The 25,093-nt window shown below is 36.0% G+C and overlaps 1 protein-coding gene across 1 annotated transcript; it reads right to left on the bottom strand.

Moving 5' to 3' along the window:
• Positions 1 to 246: 246 nt before the first annotated feature.
• On the bottom strand, positions 247 to 19,973 carry b4galt1 (UDP-Gal:betaGlcNAc beta 1,4- galactosyltransferase, polypeptide 1). Its single transcript, XM_055205851.2, has 6 exons — positions 19,422 to 19,973; positions 16,132 to 16,367; positions 13,744 to 13,931; positions 3,405 to 3,527; positions 3,133 to 3,237; positions 247 to 2,995 (listed from the first exon to the last, which is right to left on the bottom strand). Exons 1-6 carry the CDS (start codon positions 19,723 to 19,725, stop codon positions 2,854 to 2,856), a joined length of 1,098 nt encoding a protein of 365 aa, XP_055061826.1. The 5' UTR covers positions 19,726 to 19,973; the 3' UTR covers positions 247 to 2,853.
• Positions 19,974 to 25,093: the final 5,120 nt, after the last annotated feature.

Genomic DNA, 25,093 nt, shown 5'->3' with positions numbered 1-25,093 from the left:
ACATCACCAATCGAAGTAAACTGTTGCCTACAATCCTTGCGTTTCTTATAGTCCAAGAAAAGAGATTTACGTTGGAGACGATAACTCAAGTCATTGTTTACTTTGGGGTTTGTACCTTTTGCATATCGTTAACATGTACTAATACACACCTACACACCATAGGAAATTTAAAAACGTGAATCGGATAATTGGTGCTCTTTGAAGGTTCTTCACATGCAGCAATGCCATAGAACAGTGGTTCTCAAACTTTTTCAGCGTGCGGCCCCCTTTGTGTACGGTGCATTCCTTCGCGGCCCCCCCAAAGAAAATTTATGACAAAAAACAGTTCTAAAACTTCACACTTTAATTAAACAAAACATTAAATTATACAAAGTAGTGCTGCCTTGTTTTTTTTAGGTTTAATTTCACAGAATTCATGATAAATTAATGAATTTTATAAAATGTTATAAAACTGGGGCCCCCCTGGCACCATCTCGCGGCCCCCCCTGGGGCCCCCTGCGGCCTTGGACCCCAGTTTGAGAACCACTGCCATAGAAGAACCATTTCTGGCTCCTCCACACTGTAAAAAAAATCCAACTATTTAAGAGCCCCAATCACTTCCATAGTAGGAAAACGGAAGTGAATGGGGCTAAAGAACTGTTTGGTTACAAACATTTCTCAAAATAACTTCCTTCGTGTTTATCAGAACAAGTTTGTAACATCATGAGAGTGAGTAAATAATGAGAAAATTTTCATTTTTGGGTGAACTATCCTTTTAAAACAACTTGGTTATGAAACAACCTACCATTTTTAGTTTTTACTTGTGATAAGTTGACATAACTTAAAAAAACAAGTTGAAATTGTTTAACCTAATTTGTTAAGTTAAACTAACAAAATATATCTTGATTTTTTATAGTTCTTTAAATAACTGTTTCTTTCTTACCTTTTTATAATCTGAAGAATCTTTGTAAGTATTTTCAGTTTTTAATTTGATCTCACCTGAAGCTGTTGTCATAAGAATTAAGTCCAATAAACACAACCTGATGGCACATTATACTGTATCTATCAAGATTATATTTCACATAGGCTGCACGGCCCAGGGGAGGTTTTTGGGTTGGATTTAATTCTGGCTCGTTGCAAGACAAACATTTTGATGCATTGATGGCACATTGTGGGAATTTATTAGGTGAAACTTCTAAACATTCTTGTTTATTACAAAAGATTTCATAATGAAAATACTCTGCCAGTGTATGAAAGTAAGTAGTCAGCACCTAAAAAAAATCTTTCCTTAACCAAAAATTATTTTCTATTAAAAAGACAAATATGTTACAAATAATTACATTAATTTTAATTACATTTCGATTTAATTAAATTAAAATGTAAACAATTAAAGATACCAATGTATTACAAACTTCTTGTTTTTGCTCAATACTTTCTTACTGTATGTAAAGATACTACAAAACCAAACCAATGATGCATATTCTATATACTACCATCAGATTAAATCGTAAAAATCGTACAAATAAATCAAGTATTGCACTAACATTTTTAAGTTAAATCAACTTAAAAGTAATTTCAACTGTACTGACCAGTGATAAGTTCAACTTATAAAATAAAGTTGGCTTAACTAAGGCAAATGCAACTTGATTTAATAAGTTACAGCATTCATTACTTGCAGTGGCGGCCGGTGACTTCTTTTTTCGAGGGCGCTCGATGCGAAGTCCATCACAACATTTATGTAGCCCGTCATGTGTGTGGTTTGTAATTTCAAAATATGTGTTCTGCGAGTTGAATGAACCTATCTGCATCACGTGTTTTGTCAAAACAAGTGCCCGCTGCAGACTCATCTAAAGGGTTTATGATAAAAGAGATGCTCGCGTTTGCCAGATACTCTCATAATCTCATGCGTAATCAGAGTTTACTGTTAAGTGAGTGTCTTGCGTGTATTTTGTAAACGTGAGCGTGTGCAGCACGCACCTATCTTGACAAAACACGTGATGCACATGGCTCACATGACGCAACAAACACATATTTTGAAAACGCAAGCAAAACACAACACTCCGAACACATATTTTGAATTTGCGCCCCTCGGATGAGCAGTCACCAGGCGCCACTGATGAATTGTAAATCGGTTAAACTTAAAAATGTAAAAAGTCACAGTTTTTACAGTGTAGGGTTTTTCACATAAAAGAAAACCTGTGTTTACAAAAGTCCAGTGTAATAGCTTAAAAACCTGACTGGCCAGGAATAATTACTATTCCAGGATCAAGCATGAAATATATGTACTTCATAGTTACAGATCATGAACAGTAGATGCCCTGATCGAATTCTTTAAGTCTTAACTTAAAGAAAATGGATTTGTGTCTCATATTAGAGGCATTTGGTGGGTTGTGGCTAGAAGGGATACAGCTGCGGCCAAATCTCGTCATATGAGCACTGTTTTTACCTAACCCTAAACCCAACATCTCGCGAGATTTGGCTGTAGCTGTATCGCCTCTAGCCATCCACCTGGTCCATCATTCTTAGAAAGGATGTGTCATTTTTTTTTACACATTTTTGTGCGTTATACTTTTAACACATTATGTGTCATTTTGTGTTGATTTTGTTTTAAAATATAACACAAGTTGTGTTTCAATAATAACACAAAGAAGGGTGGATTCTGGCACAACGCATGTAGTATTTTTAACACATTCGTTCTAAGATTGTAACTTATTGCCATATTTAAAGTAGTTATATCATTTAATTCCTGAAGAAAGTTTCTACAGCTTTATTTTGATCCAAAAGCTTGGCAAACCTTGCATGCTCACTTGTGTGGTCTGTGACGGACATGTGAATGTTTTTCTTGCATAGTTAAAGCAAGTTAAATGTCTCCTCTTAGAACAATTTGCCTGGCTTGCCAATGTCCACTATGATTTTGGTGTAGAGCTGGTCTTTTTCTACCTTTATGACATTGTACTTGAGTGAATTGATGCCATCTTTGTTCATCATCCTCCGTACAAGGCGGATACTTCTAAACCTATCGAAGGAAAATGCATAGCTTTAGATCTTTATTTAGTCCTGTATGTGCATGTGTGCGTTTAAAAGAAAGATTACATAGCTTTAGATCTTTATTTAGTCCTGTATGTGCATGTGTGCGTTTAAAAGAAAGATTACCTGTGTGGATTCTCCTCATTTTTCACATCTCTCTTGTGACGGATCATTCGGCATTTACCGACGTTTCCGCTCGGCCTTGATATTGACATGCCTCGATATGCCATCCTTGAAAAAGAACAAGCACGTAACCATAACCTGTGCAGTGCTTAAAATCCTCTAAACCCCTTAATGCACAACCATTAAGCAAAACTTGTATTATATAAAGCATGCTGTCAAATGTTTGACTATCAGCAATGACTATGAAACATCACCTGCTCATCTGTTTTTCTTACCTATAATAAATGTCATCGTCCTCTCCTCCCCATCCCCAGTAGTTATTGGGAAAGCCATTAATCTTCCGAAACTGGGCTTTGCTCAAGGCTGACACACCCCCAAAATAATTTTTATATGGCAATCTGCAGTAAAAAAAAAACACACAACTTAAATAACATACAGACAGACACTTAACGTATTAATAACCACATTGTAATGTCAGGTATGTTTGCTTTATTTTCAACATGATCTCACAAAGTTCTGTGGTATACAGAATATTTTGTGCATTTATCCGTGTCATTGTCACGGATCTCCACATTTTTCCGTGTCCGTACCACGGACTTTCTTATCCGTGTCAGTTTCATGTATTGATTACTCAATTGTTTTTCCTATTTTAAACCATTTTCAACTGGGTTTGGGGTTAAATTTGGGGTTTGGGTTAGGATGTCATTTTATGTTACAGAAACATACGTGAAAATGGTAAGAAAACCAATTCGTGAAACTGACACAGAAAAGAAAGTCCGTGGTACAGACACGGAAGAATGCAGAGATCGTGACAATGACACAGATAAATTAGCAAAATATTCCATGACTATAAAACGGAAATTCGTATGATCAGTTTATTTTTTACCTGTAAGTCAAAGAATTCGAAACTAGAGATGCACCAATATAAAATCTTTCCACCGATACCGATAGTTAATTATTTATATCTGCCGATACCGATAGTTTGGTTGTTATATTAACTTAAAGAATGTTATCTATTCAAATAATGACCATTTATATTGAACATTAAACTAGGGATATTTCTTAAATTTTCCGATACACAGAGCTCCAATTCATTGCATTTTCCTGTTCTCTTTCGATTGACAGGATATATCAGCCATGAATATAATTGTTTTTATCGACCGATACAGATTATTGGCCGATATATCATCTTTATTTTAAAAAAGTAGTTATTGGCCTGGTTTCACAGACAAGACTTACAGTAGCTAAAGCCAGGACTAAGCCTAAGTTAAATTAAGATGTTTAAGCATCTTTTATAAAGATGCCTTAGGAAAAGATAATAATGGTGTGTATCTTGAGACAAATCAATGGCACTGACATATTTTAAAATCTAAGATTATTTTAAATTAAGACGGCTCAAACATTTGTTTTAGTCTAGGACTAGCCTATGGTTTGTGAAACCGGGTGAATGAATAGTAATTTAAAGGGGCCATGGCATGAAAATTTGACTTTTTCCATATTTAAGTGCTATAATTGGGTCCCCAGTGCTTCTATCAACCTAGAAAATGTTAAAAAGATCAACCCAGTGACATAGTTTTGGTAAACCATTCTCTACAAGCACATGAAAATACTGGCGTGTATCTTGAGACAAATCAATGGCACTGACATATTTTAAAATCTGAGATTATTTTAGATTAAGACGGCTCAAACATGTGTTTTAGTCTAGGACTAGCCTTATGTCTGTGAAACCAGGTGAATAAGTAGTAATTTAAAGGGGCCATGGCATGAAAATGTGACTTTTTCCATATTTAAGTGCTATAATTGTGTCCCCAGTGCTTCTATCAACCTAGAAAATGTGAAATAGATGAACCCAGCAAACTATTCTCTAAAAGCGCATGAAAAAAGGTCATTGAAATTTGGCTCTCCTTATGATGTCATAAGAAGCTCTTATTATAATAATACTGCCCCTTAATCTGCACTATCCAACCACAGCACTGCCATTTAGTGAAGAGAAAAAGAAAGAGAAAATAATTCACAGCACAATTGAGTTTGAATTGCATCAAACCACCATCATTGCGATCAGTGTTTGCACTTCATCCGCTCATGTGCATTTTAAAGAGACAGGGGTAGCTGCAGCTTGGAGCAATGGGCGTGGCAGGAGGTAGGGGTGTGGTAAGAGGTTTCTCATCGGTCAAAGGAGCTTCCTCCTGGCAAATGCGTTGGCCAATCAGCCGTAATATGTCATTTCCTTTAGCTAAAAAGAAATCGTAATTTTCTTTTGAAGGAAAGAAGATGGATATAATACATGTGGGATATAATTTGATGGTCTCTTTGCTTGACATCTTTTCAGGAATTATTTAATTGTTGTTGACAGATACAGTGAGAAAAATGAATGACTGCATTTGCATCGAAGACATCCGAGTCGGCGATTTATGTCGATGGCCGTTCTGTGCTCTCAGTGTTGTTAACCATGTGAATATCACAAGATACAAAGCCATTTGCTCAATTGATTAATGTCACTTAAAAGAAGTTTATTAAACCATTTTTACTTCATTTAATTATTATATGGTGAGTGTTTGATCAAACATATGCCTTTATACAGCAAAAACATTTGCTGTACCATTTTTATAAAAATAACATTACTTTTAGATTTTTATCTTTAAAATAATAATTTGTTTTTTAATGATTTATTTTATTTTATTATTTAATCCAAATACAGACATTTCAAGTATAATGCAATAAAAAATGATGAATACAAAGCATTGTTAATACAGCTCAAAATGTGTAAATCAGAGAATAACAAGTATAAAATGAAAAAAAAAAAATACAAAAATAAAAGCTTATGAATCAAAGTAGTTATAGATATTTTCAAAAACTTTTTGGGTTTCTTTTATTTGTGTATTATGCATATAAAATGTCGACAAAATAATTTAATTATATTTTTTTTCCAGAAAAATATGGGTTTTGGAAACAAAGTAAAATGTCATAAGGTTCTAAATTCTAATACTGGGAATTTCTATTTTAGGAATGTCTATTTTGAAGTCAGTCCAAAATGAAATAGAAAAAGGGCAATACAAAAATAAATGTTTAATATCTTTAAGTGATGTTTTACAAAAAGTGCATTTATCACAAACATTATGAATGTTTTTTAATGATTGATCCTGAAAAAGTTGCGGTGGTGATGACATCATGTAACCCGCGCCATACAGAAGGTTCCGAAGGTAACATACTTTTGAATGTATTCTCAATATCATTATTGTTATTTTTACAGTGAAAGAAAGGAAGCTTTCCGCGTCCAATTGAAAATACCTTACGGCACGCCCCTTTCCTCGTGGCACGCCCCATTTCTTTCCGACATTATGGCACACCCATTGCTCCAGCCTGCATCTACCTTTACTTGATTTTAAAGGACACACCCAAAATGCCACCCTTTTGCACACACCTAAAAAGTGGCAATTTTAACATGTTATAATAAATTATCTATATAGTATTTTGAGCTAAAACTTCATATATGTGCTCTGGGGACACCAAAGATTTATTTGACATCTTAAAAAATTATTGTGACATGTCCCGTTTAAGTAAATCAGTCATAGTTACCCTTGAAAGCTTGGCTATTCTTCATCGACAGTATACACAGTGCACACAAACTCCCTTGTACAGTCAGCATTCACAATGACCTATTTTACATTTTACACCTATTTTTTAAATTATAAATCATGTTTGACCTTGCCCGTTAAAGTCATTACTGTAACTTTCACAGTTGTTTTCACTGTTTGTGAAATTATAATTAAATTACATTTAAATTGCATTTTGATATCTTTAACTAAGGCCATGACAAAGATTGAAATCAATGCCAAATGAATGATTGAAATCAAACTACTTCATGTATTTTACAGACAGGCTCACATTTATGCAGGAAACATTGGTGAAATATTTTTATGATGATTCAGAGCGATGATACATTTTTATAAAAATTCTGATGTTATCTTGCGAGACGGGGAAGGCTGTGTTACTTTAAGGACAAAAGCCGTTTCAGCTTTGTAGCTATTCATAACAAAAAAATGGGCTGACGTCCATGTGACAGAGATGACCGTCATGCAAGCTATTTAGCAATCTGACACTATGTAGGTTATTCAGCTTTTACATGAACACACAGGAGATTTACTTCTAAGTCTCATGACGAATTTCAGTAAAAAAAACTGTGTGACACGAAACTCACGTAGTGTGGTTGTTTACTGCGGACTACTGGTGTGAAATTACAGTTTTAAACAATGCTAACTTTACAATTATTTGATGGACACTTTTCCTAGGAAATATTATATTATACGCTATGCTTCTGTGGCGAAATCTGATATCTGACAGACTCATATGAAAACAATCATAACAATTATACAGTAGGTTATATAGCCTATCAAGTGTCAGAACACAAACAATCATAAATCAAAAGTGTCCATATTTGAGAACAAATACATCCTCTGACTGATCATAAATAGATGATTTGATCTCATGTTGAGATTTTTATGGCAAAAGACACTGCAGATTTTATTGGATTTGCCTTAAACATACAACGTTGTAAAAACTAAGACCTTTAAAGAGTAACAAATTTATAAAAACAAGTTTCCCAAAATCTAAATGTTCCCCAGCGTCATTTTCCTGGGATCAGATATCAGCACAAATTGCCTAGTCATTCACGCAGTGATGGGCAATAGAGCAAGCATTCAGACAGCAATCTGCTACTAACAATAAGCTTTTGTCCCTATAATACACATTCGCAATTTCTACATGCACACTGTAGCCATGCCAATAGTGCTTTGCTAAAAGTGTATCTGAATGGCAGATGACAGTTGTGCCACGAGATTACCATGCAAAATACAGCATAAGCTGTAAAAGACTAAACATGTCACATGGTTGTGAAATACAGTATGAAGGATGTTTGCATGGACATGTAAGACAGATTAAATGTCTTGTTTTACCACAGTTACACAAAACCGCATGTATTCTCTACCACGTGTATTCATGGTTGTAAAACAACCATGATGAATGTTCTCATATGTAAATGCTGGAAAAGTATCAATATTTCTTACAGTGAGGTATTTGAACACCCTGCTATTTTCCAAGTTCTCCCGCTTGGAAATCGTGGGGGGGTCTGGGATTGTCATTGTGGGTGCATGTTCACTGTGAAAGACATAATCTAAAAAAAATCCAGAAATCACAATATATTATTTTTTTAATGATACACCTACAAATAAGCATCTGAACACCTGTCTATCAGCTAGAATTCTGACCCTCAAAGACCTGTTAGTCTGCCTTTAAAATGTCCACCTCCACTCCATTTATTATCCTACATTAGATGCATCTGTTTGAGGTTGTTAGCTGCATAAAGACACCTGTCCACCCCATACAATCAGTAAGAATCCAACTACTAACATGGCCAAGACCAAAGAGCTGTCCAAATACACTAGAGACAAAATTGTACCCCTCCACAAGGCTGGAAACACTGAAAAAAATGATTCATTGAATCCAATCAAGTCTCCCAAGGTAAGTGGCTGCAATCAATCCACCTAAGCTACATTTAAACAAACGTTTTATATTTTATTTTACGTTACTAATCTTTTTTGTTTAAATGTAGCTTAAATAAATTGACTGCAACCAATTACCTTTAAAAAATGATTAAATTCAATGAATCATTTTTTCAGTGAAGGGCTACGGGGAAATTGCCAAGCAGCTTGGTAAAAAAAGGTCCACTGTTGGAACAATCATTAGAAAATGGAAGAAGCTAAACATGACTGTCAACCTCCCTGAGACTGGGGCTCCATGCAAGATCTCACCTCGTGGGGTCTCAGTGATCCTAAGAAAGGTGAGAAATCAGCCCAGAACTACACGGGAGGAGCTGGTCTATGACCTGAAAAGAGCTGGGACCACCGTTTCCAAGGTTACTAGTGGTAATACACTAAGACATCATGGCTTGAAATTATGCATGGCACGGAAGGTTCCCCTGCTTAAACCAGCACATGTCCAGGCCCGTCCTAAGTTTGTCAATGACCATTTGGATGATCCAGAGGAGTCATGGGAGAAAGTCATCTGGTCAGATGAGATCAAAATAGAACTTTTTGGTCATAATTCCACTAAACGTGTTTGGAGGAAGAAGAATGACAAACACCATCCCTACTGTGAAGCATGGAGGTGGTAGCATCATGCTTTGGGGGTGTTTTTCTGCACATGGGACAGGGCGACTGCACTGTATTAAGGAGAGGATGACCTGTATTGCGAGATTTTGGGGAACAACCTCCTTCCCTCAGTTAGAGCATTGAAGATGGGTCGAGGCTGGGTCTTCCAATATGACAATGACCCGAAACACACAGCCAGGATAATCAAGGAGTGGCTCTGTAAGAAGCATCAAGGTTCTGGCGTGGCCTAGCCAGTCTCAAGACCTAAACCCAATAGAGAATTCCATTGAGGAAGAGAATCAGTTGTGTTCACGTGAATAATAATGACCGGTTATCATGATCAGCTAAACATTGGATTCTCAAAAATATGCAAAGTTCGCAGCATAGACTCTCTGAAAGTCCGAGAGTTTTGCTTGAGGAGTCAAAAAGTTCAGTTTTCCTGAATTGCTTGTATGTGTTTAAAAGTGGAGAGATACGCTTCAAACAGATGTTTAACGGGAGCGTTTCATTGGTGTGGCTGTTGATGAAATGCACAACGTTATTCTATGGTGAGTAATGTTGTTTATTTAGATGCTATTCGGTTGCGACTGGTTATTTCAATAAATGACTTGTTGCCAGCCAGCTCGTTGTGGTGAGTCGGAAACGTGACGCTAGACGAAACAAACTGTGATTGGTTGTTTGACATGTCGGTCAAACAGCTCGTGAGCGGGCTTTGTCCAGAAAAAGCAGCGAAAAACACCAGACTATGATTTTCTTGACTTCTGTTGTGGTGTTTGGTGATAAACAAAAGACTACCACTGCCCTGAATTTACAGCCAATCAGCCGTAAGACAAATATAGTTAACCTGTGTCTTGCTAACATGTATGACTCGTAAGTAATAGGTTAGCTAAAGCTTAGCTGAGGCAATATATCATTGCCATACATGTAATATACATTATAATAGAGTCAGTAATAATGGAGACAATATAGGTGAATACAGTAAAATGTGTCTAATAACGTCATCACAATCTGATTATTTCTTTAGAAATCTGTTAGGTATTAAACAATTTGAGGGAATTGCAATTAATCGGTAAAGAAGTCAGAATTGTGTTCATCTTTTCAAGGTTATATAATTTTTTTAAATAAATAATTAGAAGTGATCTTAATTCCTACTTGAGCCCTTGCCCACCATGCATGGGCCATGCATGTCCCTAAAAACATTTGCAGTTCCTGTTGTGTGAACAACACACCAAAAAGTTCAATGAATACTGTATTCAAAGGATTTGGCAGCGCAAAAAATGCCTTAAAGCGTTATTAAATGTGGCCGGGGCATGTTTAACCTGTTTTTTTTATACAGTTTGTTTCAGAAAAGAATCAGGAAACTACAATTTTCTCACCCACTGGGAATTACACAAACCCAGGCAAAACTTCTCTAAATTACAGCCCCCAGTGGCTCGACTTCATTTGTTTATGTAAATAGGTAAAAATGGGAGCCGCAGTTTTTTTCCAGACTTCAACAAGGCAGAACTGGACTTGCAAATACTTGTACGACCTGAATGAGTTTTTTTTCTGTGTATCACATGAAAATTTTATTTCAACCCTGTTACCATACGCCTGCGGCTAGCATATGTTTTCAAATGTTTCCAATGGAAGAGGCGCGCTTTTCAGAAGCGGGTTTTGTCCGCACATTTTTTAAGACTCTATTATACAGGCTAACAACAAATACATGCTCTGACTGACCATAAATAGATGATTTGATATCATGTTGACATTTTTATGGCAAAAGAAACTGCAGATTTTATAGGATTTCCTTAAACAGGAAACAATCTGAATTACTGAACATTTTTGTGTTTGTAAAATCTAGGACCTTTAAAGAGTAACAAGTTTATATAAACAAGTTTCCCAAAATCTGGGAAAACTCAGAATAAAAAAATATTTAACTTTTGGTAAATGCTCAGCTCGTCAATGTCACTCCACACAGTGGAGGATGGGCGGGACAAATATCACAATAACCAACCGCCGCATCGTACAACGACTCATAAACAAAACAGAAGTATCACAGCAACCAAAACACTTAGCTGAAGAAACAGGTTGTGGCTGGAAAGGATACAGCTACAACAAATCCTGTGAAATCTTGCAAGATGAGTGCTTTCATCCTAAACCAAAACCTAACCCTAAACCCAGAGCCCTTTAGGAAGAGAGTTGCGTCAACTCCATTCACTCCAATGGAACCGTTTTTTCCTGCAATGGCGGATCATGGAGCTTCTTAATAGTTTCTGAAAGTTACTGTCAGCCCCATAGAGCTGAATGTGTCAAAAAATAAATCAATAGACTGATTGTGATGAAAGTTTAAAGACTTAAATGCGATGGTTCACATTCATGCATAAAATACTCAAAACCTAACCCTACACCCAACATCCCGCAAGAGATAGATAGCTGTATCCCCTCTAGCCAGAACCAAGAAACGCTGGCAAGTGCCCACAGTTGGCAACTGCCTGGCATTTTCAGCCACGCTTAAACCCTTTGGTGTACACACCCGCTTAGTCTCTGTGTTGACTATAATCAAAGAAAAGGTAGCACGTGTATAATACATTTTTATAACCAGGATTTTATACTTAACCTTTCAGTATTTATACTGCACTAAGGGTGGAGTGTTTTTGGCACTGTGATTCTGCTGGTTAATTATTTTATTAAATTAAATGCAATACATTATTTTATTAATAAAATGCTTATATTAATACGTTCATGGGATTAATAATAATTAAAAGTGATGAAGATGCCATCTCCCATCAGATACTAACAACAAAAAGAAAACAATACTCAGCCAGGGGTATTATTATTACATCAAATTAAACGTGCCTAATGAGTCTTTTTAAATATTGATCTTTATATATTTATATTTCAAACAGGTGAGATACTGTATATCAGTGGCGACCGTTGACTGCTTTTTTCGAGGGCACACGATGCGAAGATCGTGTATGTAGTCATGTGTGTGGTTTGTAATGTCAAAATATGTGTTCTGCGCATCGAGTGAACCTATATGCATCATGTGTCTTGTCAAAATAAGTGCCTGCTGCAGACACGTCTACAGGGTTTATGATAAAAGAGACGCTTGCGTTTGCCAGATACTCGCATAATCTCATGCCTAATCAGAGTTTACTGTTAAGGGAGTGTCTTGCGTGTATTTTGTAAATGTGAGCGTCTCTTTTATCATAAACGGTTTTGACGCGTTTGCAGCAGGCACTTATTTTGACAAAACACGTGATGCACATGGTTCACATGACGCAACAAACACATAAAACACGAGCAACACACATCACAGTCCGAACACATACTCAGAAGAGCAGTCACCAGCCCCTAGTGCTGTATATACAAAGCACACACAATCAATTGTACATTATAAACATGCATTATAAACATTATAAGCTTACATACTACACAGTGTGATGCATTTTAAAACTTTAAAGTTGTCAGATGCAGTGACATGTTAACAAGGCAGCTGACCATACTAATCCTCCCATATTAGTGGATTTTGTTTGTCAAAAAACACAGATGGTAGAAATGCATAAAAATACGACCTACACATATTGGTGTGATATATGAATATTGTAAATCAATGCATTTCTTGACTATTGATTAGGAAAAATCACAGCTCTTTGCCTCTAACCCAATGTATTTCAATGGCTCACTATGAGCTTCCAGGAACTAACTGAAGTCTCCATGAATCACATGACTGAACTCCCTTCCTTAGGGCTCTGCCTAAACCCAACATTCGACGAGATGTATGCAGTAACTGTATCCTATCTATCCAGAACCGCTGTTTTTCATTCTAACCCCACCCCAAAGCTTAACCCTAAAACCAACATATCACAAGATTTGGCCGTAGCTGTAACCCCTCTAGCCAGAACCAAGAAACGCTGGCAAGTGCCCACAGTTTGCATCTGCCTGGCATTTTCAGCCACACTTAAACCCTTTGTTGTACACACCCGCTTAGTCTCTGTGTTGACTATAAACAAAGAAAAGGTAGCACATGTATAATACACGTTTATATCCAGGACTGAATTGCAAAAACACTGTTAGGAAATCTAACAAATTTGCTATACGTGGTAATACATACATTGCTTTTAAATGTTACATTTATTAAATTTAAAAGTATTTTTATATCACCGAACAACCAGAGCTTTCATTAGCTAATACCAATGAATAGAGAAGTAAGCAGCTCCCTTAATGTAAAAACTATGTGATGATTTGATGTATTGAAGTGCATCCAAAACGTAACTGATCTATTTTGAATATGTAAAATTAATGGGTATCTGGCTAGCATGTATTTTGCTGTCCTTCTCTGTGCTCTTTTTTGTTTCACTTTGAGAAATGGCAACCATTGAGAAATGGCAAGTGAATTCAATCCTAATCTCATAATTCGATTATAACAAAGCATAATTTAACATTAACAGTATGTGCTAGGTTTGTGTGTGGAACTTCATCTTACTTAAATCCAAATTTGTCCATGGACACAGAAAGGTGGCGCGGTTGACTGAAGCACTTGTAGGTGTTGTGGTCATCCATTGGGACGATGTCTACGTCACTAAAGACGAAACAGTCGTAATCGTATTCCTTTATTGCTTCTGCGTATCCCACGTTGAGCAGTTTTGCCCTGTTGAATGTGTTATCCCCATTCTGAACAAGAAGCACAATGTGAGGATGACTTGTTTGGCAAAGTTGGGAATGACTGTAAAGTGTTCAGACTTATTGAATGCATATAGAAGAAATATAAATTGTAATCATTTATTTGACGTTGTTGGTTATTGTTAAGCCAAATCTGTGTAAATCTGTATTTTGGGTGTTTTATGGAAACTCCTAGGACTTGAAGTAGTAATAAAATCACTCATTTGTCCCAATTGGGTCATTTCATGGACCTCTCTTTAACACAAACTTAATAACCGTAGTAAAATCTATCATAGTTGGATATGCATGGCCTAACTTACACATAGACATACAGGTGCTGGTCATATAATTAGAATATCATCAAAAAGTTGCTGTATTTCACAAATTCCATTCAAAAAGTGAAACTTGTATATTATATTCATTCATTACACACAGACTTATATACGTATTTCAAATGTTTATTTCTGTTAATTTTGATGATTATAACTGACAACCAAGGAAAATACCAAATTTATTTATAAGTCTGTGGCACTGCTCAGGTGTTATGAGAGCCCAGGTTGCTCTGATAGTGGCCTTCAGCTCTTCTGCATTGTTGGGTCTGGCATATCGCATCTTCCTCTTCACAATACCCCATAGATTTTCTATGGTGTTATGGTCAGGCGAGTTTGCTGGCCAATTAAGAACAGGGATAACATGGTCCTTAAACCAGGTACTGGTAGCTTGTGTGCAGGTGCCAAATCCTGTTGAATGATTAAATCTGCATTTCCATAAAGTTGGTCAGCAGCAGGAAGCATGAAGTGCACTAAAACTTCCTTGTATACGGCTGCGTTGACCTTGGACCTCAGAAAACACAGTGGACCAACACCAGCAGATGACATGGCACCCCAAACCATCACTGACTGTGGAAACTTTACACTGGACCTCAAGCAAAGTGGATTGTGTGCCTCTCCTCTTTTCCTCCAGACCCAGAGACCCTGATTTCCAAAGGAAAAATTTACTTTCAGCAAAGAACATAACTTTGAACCACTCAGCAGCAGTCCAGTCCTTTTTGTCTTTGAGACCTTCTGACGCTGTCTGTTGTTCCAGTATGGCTTGACTACAGGAATGCGACAGGTCTTGCATAGTGGTTCTCCAGCTGCAGTCCACTCTTTGTGAATCTCCCCCACATTTTAAATGGGTTTTGTTTGACAATCCTCTCCAGGGTGCAGATATCCCTATTGCTTGTACACTTTTTTCTACCACATCTTTTCCTTCCCTTCGCCTCTCTATTAATGTGCTTGGACACAGAGCTCTGTGAACAGCCAGCCTCTTTTGCAATGACCTTTTGTGTCCTCTCCTTGTGCAAGGTGTCAATGGTCGTCTTTTGAACAATTGTCAAGTCAGCAGTCTTTACCTTGATTGTGTAACCTACAGAACTAGTCTGAGAAACCATTCTTTGCAGGTGTTTTGAATTAATTAGCTGATTAGAGTGTGGCACCAAGGGTCTTCAATATTGAACCTTTTCACAAATATTCACATTTTTGAAATACTGAATTTGGGATTTTCCTTAGATATTACATAATAATAATTAAATTTAAAGAAATAAACATTTGAAAAATATCAGTCTGTGTATAATGAATTAATTTTATATACAAGTTTCACTTTTTGAATAGAATTAGTGAAATAAATCAACTTTTATGGGTATTCTAATTATGTGACCAGCACCTGTACACACAAAGCAAATAAGCATATGTCCATATTATGTTAGTGTGGAAGCCTGTTTGCATCATGATTTTCCATGCAACATGGTGTACAAACCATGAAGACAGGGCTGGAATACACAAAAGAGACGGGTAGAAAAAGTGGCTAGTGATACAGAAATACAACCCATACAGCTTGTAAACAAAGCACAGTCAAATAACCCACAGTGAGTCACAAAAACTGACCAACATTAAAAATGTTTGCAATGCAAGTGATACTAAAATCACATAGCGACACCAAATATAAATAACCGAAAACAAACTAAAAGAACCAGGTGGTATATTAAATGGTAAGTGCTATATTTTGTAGTCTCCATCATGGGTTGCATTTCTCTTCTTATCTGTCAGAGTGGTTATAAACATCGGCTGGCAGTCTATGCAAAACCAAACTGCATTTCCATAAGTCAAGGTGAATGTCACCAGACTGTGCCTACAATTTTGTTAAGGTTTTACTCACATCTACTCACTCTTACCTGTTCTATGATATAAATCCCATAATCAAGCTGCTGTCTCTGTAGGAAAGGATGAAGGTAGTAAAGCCAGTACTTGAGGTGTTCAGCTCGGTTTCTGAATGGGATGATTATTGCCACTTTTTGAAGGGCCACACATTCGCTGGGTTTATACCTCCCACCCGTATTAACCTCGGGATTATCCTCACGCACCTCACTTAAATTTAAAGGATCAGAAAATTCCACTCGCATTGGACCCACTGCAAGAGAAACAGAAAGAAAAGTTTGTCACAACAGTTTACTTTCAATACAGGCACCTTCACATTCCTTTAACCTATAAATTAAAGATTGATAAGAATGCATGACTATAAAATACGATAGAGTAAACAGGAACATTTTTTAAATGTAATGCTGATTTTCATTTTTGAAATTTTTTCACCCACATAATCCCGTAAAGACAGTGACATCAGGGTGTGATGTGATATGTAATGTAATTGTGTGCTTTGTGGAATTTAAGTTTATGATCTGCGACTTTCCAAGAACTCATTGAATTAATTCCCAAGCTTCATTCCAAGCTTGTGCATTTTTTCTGATTCAATCAAAAACTTACAGTTCTATTAAGATGGCAATCAATCTCAGATTAGCATGGATAGTGAGTAGCTTCCAGGTTTCAATTTGCAGACATTTTTCCGTTGTGAACGTTGATCGGCATTGAAAACCCTAGTCAAAAAGCTAACAATAAATATGTTGCAGCGACACACACAAGTCCTCATTATAAAACACATCTCTTACTGCATTGTTCATGCCTTTTGTTCACACAGGACATGTTCTGAGAATCGTACAGCAATGTATTCTAAGAACTTTGGATCAATTCCAAGACATGTTTGTGTTTACATAGATAGCAATTTTCTGAAATGAATGCGCTAGAAAAGCACTTTTCCTAAAAGAGCTGTACGGTGGTATTTGCATCTTTTTAGAGATGATATATCACCCATTACTGTCACCGTCGGATGGTCACGATCGGCTGTCTTATGTGCTTGGACATTTTGCCTGCTGAGGCAGCGTTCTTGGACAAGTCATGTTCCCACTGCCGGTCACAGAGAGAGCCTCCATTGCAGGGAACCAACCTTCCAGGCCCTCTTGCTTCGCAGATCCAAAGCCTGTTGAAATGCCAGGAGAAGGAACCGGACAAAGTGTGCCGCTCGATAACGAGTGGGTATCCTGCACTGCATTTGAAGGGCGAGCCTACGCACTCTCAGGAGATGAGTCAGGTACGCTTCCGACCTCAGGGCAGGTGGTGCAGCCTGAGTCTGATACGGTGATGATGGCTGTGCTTGCCCAAGAGGTGGGCCTCAAGTGGTCGCCGCCACCATGCCCCATGTTTTTTTGCGCTACTATGCTGCAACGATACACTTGTTCTCACTATGACACATCTCTTACGGCAGAGGTTCTCAACTCTGGCCCTCGAGATCCACTTTCCTGCAGAGTTTAGCTCCAACCGGTATTCCTGAACACCTTGCTCAGGTGTGTTTGATCAGGGCTGGAGCTAAACTCTGCAGGAAAGTGAATCTTGAGGGAGTTAAGAACCCTTTGTCTTATGGCATTGTTCCTGTCTTTTGTTTACACATGACATTTTCTCAGAATCTTGGATCAATTCCAGGAGGTGTTTGCGTTCACCTAAAAAGCTTTCTGGCAATTTAATAGCAATTTTCTGGGATGAACGTGCTGTGTGAAAGGGGTTTTATTGACTACGATGTTGTGGTTGAACACACACACTGAAAAATAAACTGTATGAATGCATTGTTGCTTTAGACAAAAGGGTCTGCAAATGTAATAAGTACACAATGTGGAAAAGCAAACATTGTTGTTATGCAAAATGGGTTATAATAACCCAGCAGTTGGGTTAAAACAACCCAGCATTGGTTCAATTTTAACCCAGTGGTGTGTTCTGTCCAATATTTACCTAACATGGCTTAAAAATAACCCAGACATTTTAGTGTGTGTGTTCTTTTTATAAATCCATAGCTTTCCCATTGATGTCAATGTTGACGCACATATGTTGCAATTTTTACATTTCCTTCAGGGTTGATATAATCGCATCAGTATAAGAAACATTCCTTAGCATTCCTTACCGGTATTTATAGTGTTAATCACCAGTAGGTGTTCTGTTACAACATGGCCCAATTATTTACTTAAATGTGTGTCACTTGCTTATTACTAAACTTGCTTTTACATGTGTATCCTATGTTAGGCTAATTCATAAATAAGTTAAATAAGACATGAAACACAGTATCGTGATACAGTACAGTAGTACACACTTAAAACCAGCACAGCGATGCCATACAGATGAACCACCAGCCCAAGGGTGGCTGTGAAGATGCTAAAACAGTATAGATTTATTTGAGAACATAATAGCCATACATTCATGTTATTCTACATTTTTGATGGGTTTTATTTTAATGTCGAATTTAAAATATGTGTCCCTCTCTATTATATCCAGGTTAAAATGTCATGACCTAATTATAACATTAGGAGCATCAGAGTTTTATTTCAATTCAGTCAATTTTAAAGCTATCAAGTTTATATTTTCACATAATGTTCTTTACATTACGTTGAATGATTTTATGTAGAAAACCTCAAGGGGTATTTTTAAAAACACATCTTAAACTGTAAAACCTAACAGTCAACTTAACTCAAACCATTTAAGTTTTAAAAAACATACATTTAAGTACTTTGAACTTGAGTTGTGCGCAATTATGCACTTATATATTAAGTAGTGTGAACTTAAATATAAGTGCATAACTGCATATGACTCAATTCGTTTAAGTTCACAGTACTCAAATTTGTGTTTTAAAACTTAAATGGTTTAATGCAACTGGTTTTCTTAAATGGTTTGAGTTGAGTTAACTTTTAGGTTTTACAGTGAAAACATCAGTGGTGTGCATCTTGAAACTGCACTGATGTTTTTAACATGCATTTTAGTCTGGGACTAGGATAAGCCCTGTCCGAAAAGCCACACATACATCACAAAAAAAAGGCTTTAGCTGGGTTTCCACAGACAAGACCATATATAATTTAAGAATGAATAAGTGACCCAAAACTTTTGAACAGGAGTGTACGAAAGTGTGCAAATGCAATACTGTAGTACTACTTACTGTTATAGTATACTATCTAATATATTCTGATATTAAATATGGTAAATTGATACTATACTATAGTATCAGAAATGTTACTATAGTTTACGATATAGTAAATACTATATAGTAACTTAGGCAACAATATTATTTTTACGTTTCACATTAAGGCAAACTTACTTAAAAGTGGAGAAGTCTCAGGACATGGCTCTAGATGTTTATTCGTGTAGGCTACATCATTCAGGTTTATGTCTAGTGTTCCATTGCTGTAGTATTTTATCAGCTTAAGTATTTTTTTTCTGTGAGCTACTGACATGTTCAGGTCCGCAACAAAGTCTGAGATTTGCCGGTATTTCGTGTATTTATTGGCCCCCGTATCTGAATCATAATAATACGTCATGAGGATGATGTGCAGCCCGCCAAAGACCGTTAACGCAAAGCACGCTTTGGTGAGAAATCCCACATTTCTCAAAGTCCCCAGCATTCTTCACAAACTACTGTAGTCCCTGGAGCAAGAAAACGTGATTTTCTGTAAATCAACACTGTCCTTGTCGCGTCTCGGTAACGTACATCCTTTCGTTTTTTCTTTAAGTGACTAAACAAGAGTACGATCTGATGAACTGAGAAAGAATAGTAGATGTGTCCTTTGCGAACGAGTCGGCTCTATGAACAGGTGTTCCAACGACCTGTGCTACCGCTCAGAACGAGCTACCTACACACACTGCGCATGCGCATTACCTTGCAGGCATTTTTATTAGTAGAAGCACATTTTACAGTAAAGGCTACTGGGACAACGTGAACTACTGGTAGTAGCACATTCTGAGGGGGTAGTACAATAAGAGCCTAATATGATTATTATTTTTGTTACACTGACTGCTCAGCCACACGCAGTTTATACATTAATTATTTTTTTTATTTTATGTGTGGATGTGTGTTCGACATGACATTATGGTCCGTGTACCTTTTGATAGTTTGTTTTTCAACTTCAAATGAAATAAGCAGAAACGAGAAAACGGCCCCTTTGTTCGTTTTTTCGTTTTTTTCCGAAAGACGAAAAACGAGATTTCGGGTTGATTTTTCGTTTTTTGTTTTTTGGTAAAAAACGAATAAACCACTCTAAAATTCGTTGTGACGTGTGGGCGGTCGCTAGACGCACCTCTCCGCCAATTGGTCAACCAAAATGTGAATCTGTGACGTCATCCGATGTTCCTTAGGTCTGTTCAACAAGGTGGAAGTCCTCCGCTGCTGTAGCCTACTGATCTGTTAAATGTACAGGTCCTAGATTGAGCTATCTTCTGTGTGGCCTAAGTTTTGAATCAATATTTATTTCTGGACTGTTTAATGTTATTATGTTATCTTATTTTAGATGTTTGGTAAAGCGCGCGTCCCATTATATACAGCGCCGACTAGAGGAGGTAGATAAATGTTCAGCCAAGTGTAATACAGTCATAACTTTTCTTAAACTTCTTAAAATCATGGCGGTAAAAGTGAAAAGTTTTATGGATGCTACAGCAACAGCTAGCGTTGCCACATATCACATAAAATACAGGATTGTCCGGAATGATTTATTATATGTGAAAAATAATTGATGTGTACAGAATCTTACCGTCTCTTATACAGTACACAAATTTAATAAACACACAAAGAAAATAATTAGGACCTAATAGTAAATAATCAATTTCTCGAAACGGAGAGGCTCAAAATATCCAGACAGAAACAGTTCTGCGGGGGAACTTCTCCTGGTTGAGCTTCACGTTTCTTTATTGTCGGAGATCGCCCTCATTGGCTTGGCTAAAATTATCAAGCTCATAACGCGGTCGAACATTGCAGGATTTTTGTTGGTAAGACAGAGCGCATCCTTTTAGATCAACGCCGTATGTGTCACGCGCTTTGCGTTTACACTGAATAAGTGAAGTGCCTTTCTTTTTTTAAGCAATGTGAATGATCAATAACAACATGACAGCGCATTTTGGTGTTTCGAATTATAAACTCCCATATCCACCGCGAAATCTTCATCCAAACGTACTAGATTTATCACGAAGTAGGCATACATATTTCTAAAGACATCCTCATGAAAACAATTTCGTCGAAATAGGTCTATATAGTAACTGCCTACAGTTTAAATTTTTGCTCATAAAATTGTAAATTTTAATATTTTTTAAATCTATTTAAGCTCTTTATCTATTTTATATTATAGCCTAGGCCTATATAACGTATTCGGCTTCGGGCAGATCTCTAGTTTTTAGCAAGGCAGAATAATATTCACAGTGCAATATTTGCTACTGGCTGTATGAGTACATGACTGAAATGGCATTTTAGTCACATGTTTGTGTTGAGGACAGTCACGCATGTTTGGGAAGTAACAATGCTTTTACGTAGGTGGATTTTTCAGTATTTCCACCCCTGCAAACATGACTCTTGCAGATATAATAGAGAGTAGGCCAACATTTTTATATTTCTCCATAAACCTTCGAATAATAACAAAAAATGTTAAATAAACGTATATATTATATATTTATTATTGAAATATATTTTAATATTTTTCATATAATTCCACACATTCTATTTCCCAAACTCAGAGCAATAAAACACAGGCCTAAATAAGAAACATTTTGCAAAATTGTTCTCGACTGTGTGTAGATCACCTTGTAACTTGTGTATAGATTAACCGGTTCTTGCCATGAATATACTCAGAGATGTTAGAATGCCTTAATAAATATATAAATAAATAGTCAATTAACGAAGCCAATTAGGCTACCTAAAACATTCAAAACATAATTTCCAGAGAAAAGATTATAGAGATTTATTGTAAATATATGAATACATTTTATAAGTAATGTCAAACTATTCATTATATTCCTTATCAGTTGGTGTTGCAACCCTACCTCAAGGCATTTGTGGTATAATTACGAAATATTTTATATTTATTCGTATTCATGGACACGCTTTTTTGCTTTTTTCGTGTGACCACATTTATTTCTATAAATAGTTTTTCGTGTCCCGCCCGGCTCGCACGACTTTATTTTTAATGTTATTTTAAGTATTGTTTTTCCTGTTTATTTTATTTTTAAATTATTGCTTGGGGTTGGGGTTAGATTTGGGGTTTGGGTTAGGATGTAATTTTATGTATTGGTATTGCAAAACTATGAAAATCATAGCAGATTTTTTTGTTAGTATTCGAAGGTTTATGAAGAAATATAAAAAGATAGGCTTCTTGTGCAATAGTCATATTTGCATGAGTGGGAATACTAAAAAAATCTAATTACGGAAAAGTACTGTTATACTTCCCAAACATGCAGTGTGACTGTACTAAATACAAATCTTTGACTAAAAAGAAGCCATTTAAAAAGTACTCATGAGTATAGCCATGGCAAATATTGTACCGCGTGAATTCCGCTTGTTAATGTACCATGTAATTTGCAAATGTATCTTTCATTCATGTTTTTTTTTGTTGTTGTTGGTGCTAACACTAAAATTAGAGACATAAAAATAAATATATCTAAAATTATTATATTTATTTATTAATTAATTAATTATTATTATATATATATTTTATAAATAGGCCTAACAGTAAATATGAATATAATTGACCAATTATTACAAATCTATTTAATTAATAATGTCTTAATAATTATCATCATTCTTACCAGCAATGAGCTTAGCTCGATCATTATAAGCCGGGCCAATGCGCGTTATCTCAGTGAAGAAACATGAAGCTCAATCAGCATTTCTGCATTATGCAGAACTTGCTTGTCGTATTCTGTCCTCTTATTTTGAGTTTCTCTGTTTTTTGGATATTGATTAGTTATTATTTACTGTTAGATCTTGTTATTCACCACACAGCAAATATCATCTCGTGTTTATTAAATCACGTGTACTGTAAGAGATTGAATCAATCCAATATTGATTTGATTCAACATCAATTCTTCATAAAACAAATAAATCCGGCAAAAATGTGCCAAAGCTTTCTGTTGAAGCATCCACCAAACTACTTGCTTTTACATTCATGATTTAAAAAGTCTGGTTGTAAAATTTAATATCATATTAAGATAAAAATGTAACAAAAATATTATTTTAGTTGTAATAAACAGATTAAAAATAAGATAATTTCCCCTTCACAAGAACGCGATTTGTGGTTCATTATTAAAAAACAAAAGCGCGCACACAGAAATCAACCGAAGACAAACCGAAATCATCACTTCAACAAAATTACCACATGACATTGTTTTTTTAATAACTTTTCATATCTGTCGTATAAATCAAACTTTATCTCTTGTCCAAAACTGAAGAAAGGTACGTACACTTGGTTGAACATTGCACTTAAGAGCGCTTAACAAGCTACGAACATTTGTTGTTCATTTACGTGCGTTTCCCATAGATGCACGTAACGATCGCTCGCATCTTTATTTAATATATTAAATTTAAATATTTAATATAAAATACCAACTTTTCCAAAATACAAAAAAAACTTTTACCAACTTGTACCAAATACGTTTTACTTCTTTATTAATTTATGTTTTGTCGTTTAAATTTGATTTCTCATTTAAATTTTTAATATATTATATTATATTATATATTTAATATAAAATAAACAAATAAGAACCCAATAAATAAATATAGCCTACATTTAAAACATTACATTATCGTCATTGCAGGAGTGCAATTTGCTGGTTGTCCTGCAGGTGTCCTTGTAACTCTGTTGTCTTACGATGCACTTAAGAATTAACGAATACTCCAGACCACTCGTAGATCTACGATGATTTTCAAGTGCTTGTTACGAAGCTTTTGGGAAATTCCAAGATGATTCGTACGATCGTTCCCTTACGAAAATACTCCATGGTTTTACTACAGTTAAAACCAAAAAACCATGGTTACTGTAGTAAAACCATGGTAACCACAAAATAACCATGGTTTTGTCAACTATGGTTTTTAAAAACCATAGTTAAACCATGGTTAGTGTAGTAAAACCATAGTTTTGCTGATAGTAATCCATTCACCAAAACATGGTTACTACAGTTTTACCACAATAAAACCATGCTTAATTTTCGTAAGGGTTTTTACGATCTACTTAGCCTTACGATGCTTTTGGGAAACCCTATCCTATCCGCGCTGTTTAAAAAGGGTAGCGCGGCTTCACCAAATATCTAAAATAAAATAATAAAATAAAACCATGCAGGTGCAGATTAATATTTATGAAAGAAATATTTGTCCGAAGCCCGTTGGGTTGCGGGGAGGAGAGCACAATTTAGGACCTGACCTGTAAAGTTTGAAGATTAGCCTATTGCTGCAGCAGCGGAGGACTTTTGTTTTGTTGAACAGACTTGATGAACAACGGATGATGTCACATATTCACATTTTGGTTGACCAATTGGCGGAGAGGTGCGTCTAACGACCGCCCACACGTCACAACGAATTTTAGAGTGGTTTATTCGTTTTTTACCAAAAAACAAAAAACGAAAAATCAACCCGAAATCTCGTTTTTCGTCTTTCGGAAAAAAACGAAAAAACGAACAAAGGGGCCGTTTTCTCGTTTCTGCTTATTTCATTTGAAGTTGAAAAACAAACTATCAAAAGGTACACGGACCCATTATACGCTCTCGATTGGTCGCATGCGCATTTAACATAACATCACTAATGTTTTAAGTGTGCTTTGGTTGGTATCGTTTTTATTTGGGTAGTTTGTATTTAAGTTTTATTTCATATAAATATAAATAAAACTAAATACACGTTAAATATTATAAATAAAACGAAAGCGTTTAAAAGCCAAAAAGGCGTAGCCAAAAATATTCCGATTTATAAAACCATAGAAACACCTGCAGGCAATGTTTTCTTAATAAATCACAGATCGCTTG

Source organism: Misgurnus anguillicaudatus, chromosome 3 (assembly GCF_027580225.2).
Source record: "Misgurnus anguillicaudatus chromosome 3, ASM2758022v2, whole genome shotgun sequence".
Classification (NCBI taxonomy): domain Eukaryota; kingdom Metazoa; phylum Chordata; class Actinopteri; order Cypriniformes; family Cobitidae; genus Misgurnus; species Misgurnus anguillicaudatus.
This window is presented reverse-complemented; position numbering and strand designations above follow the sequence as displayed.

Excerpts from the sequence above, each read along its gene's own strand:
- b4galt1 (XM_055205851.2), bottom strand. The coding sequence starts at position 19,725 with ATGCTGGGGACTTTGAGAAATGTGGGATTTCTCACCAAAGCGTGCTTT. Across the intron at positions 3,238-3,404 it reads GACGATGACATTTATTATAG|GATGGCATATCGAGGCATGT; the intron begins GTAAGAAAAACA and ends TTCTTTTTCAAG. Across the intron at positions 2,996-3,132 it reads AATGAGGAGAATCCACACAG|GTTTAGAAGTATCCGCCTTG; the intron begins GTAATCTTTCTT and ends TTCCTTCGATAG.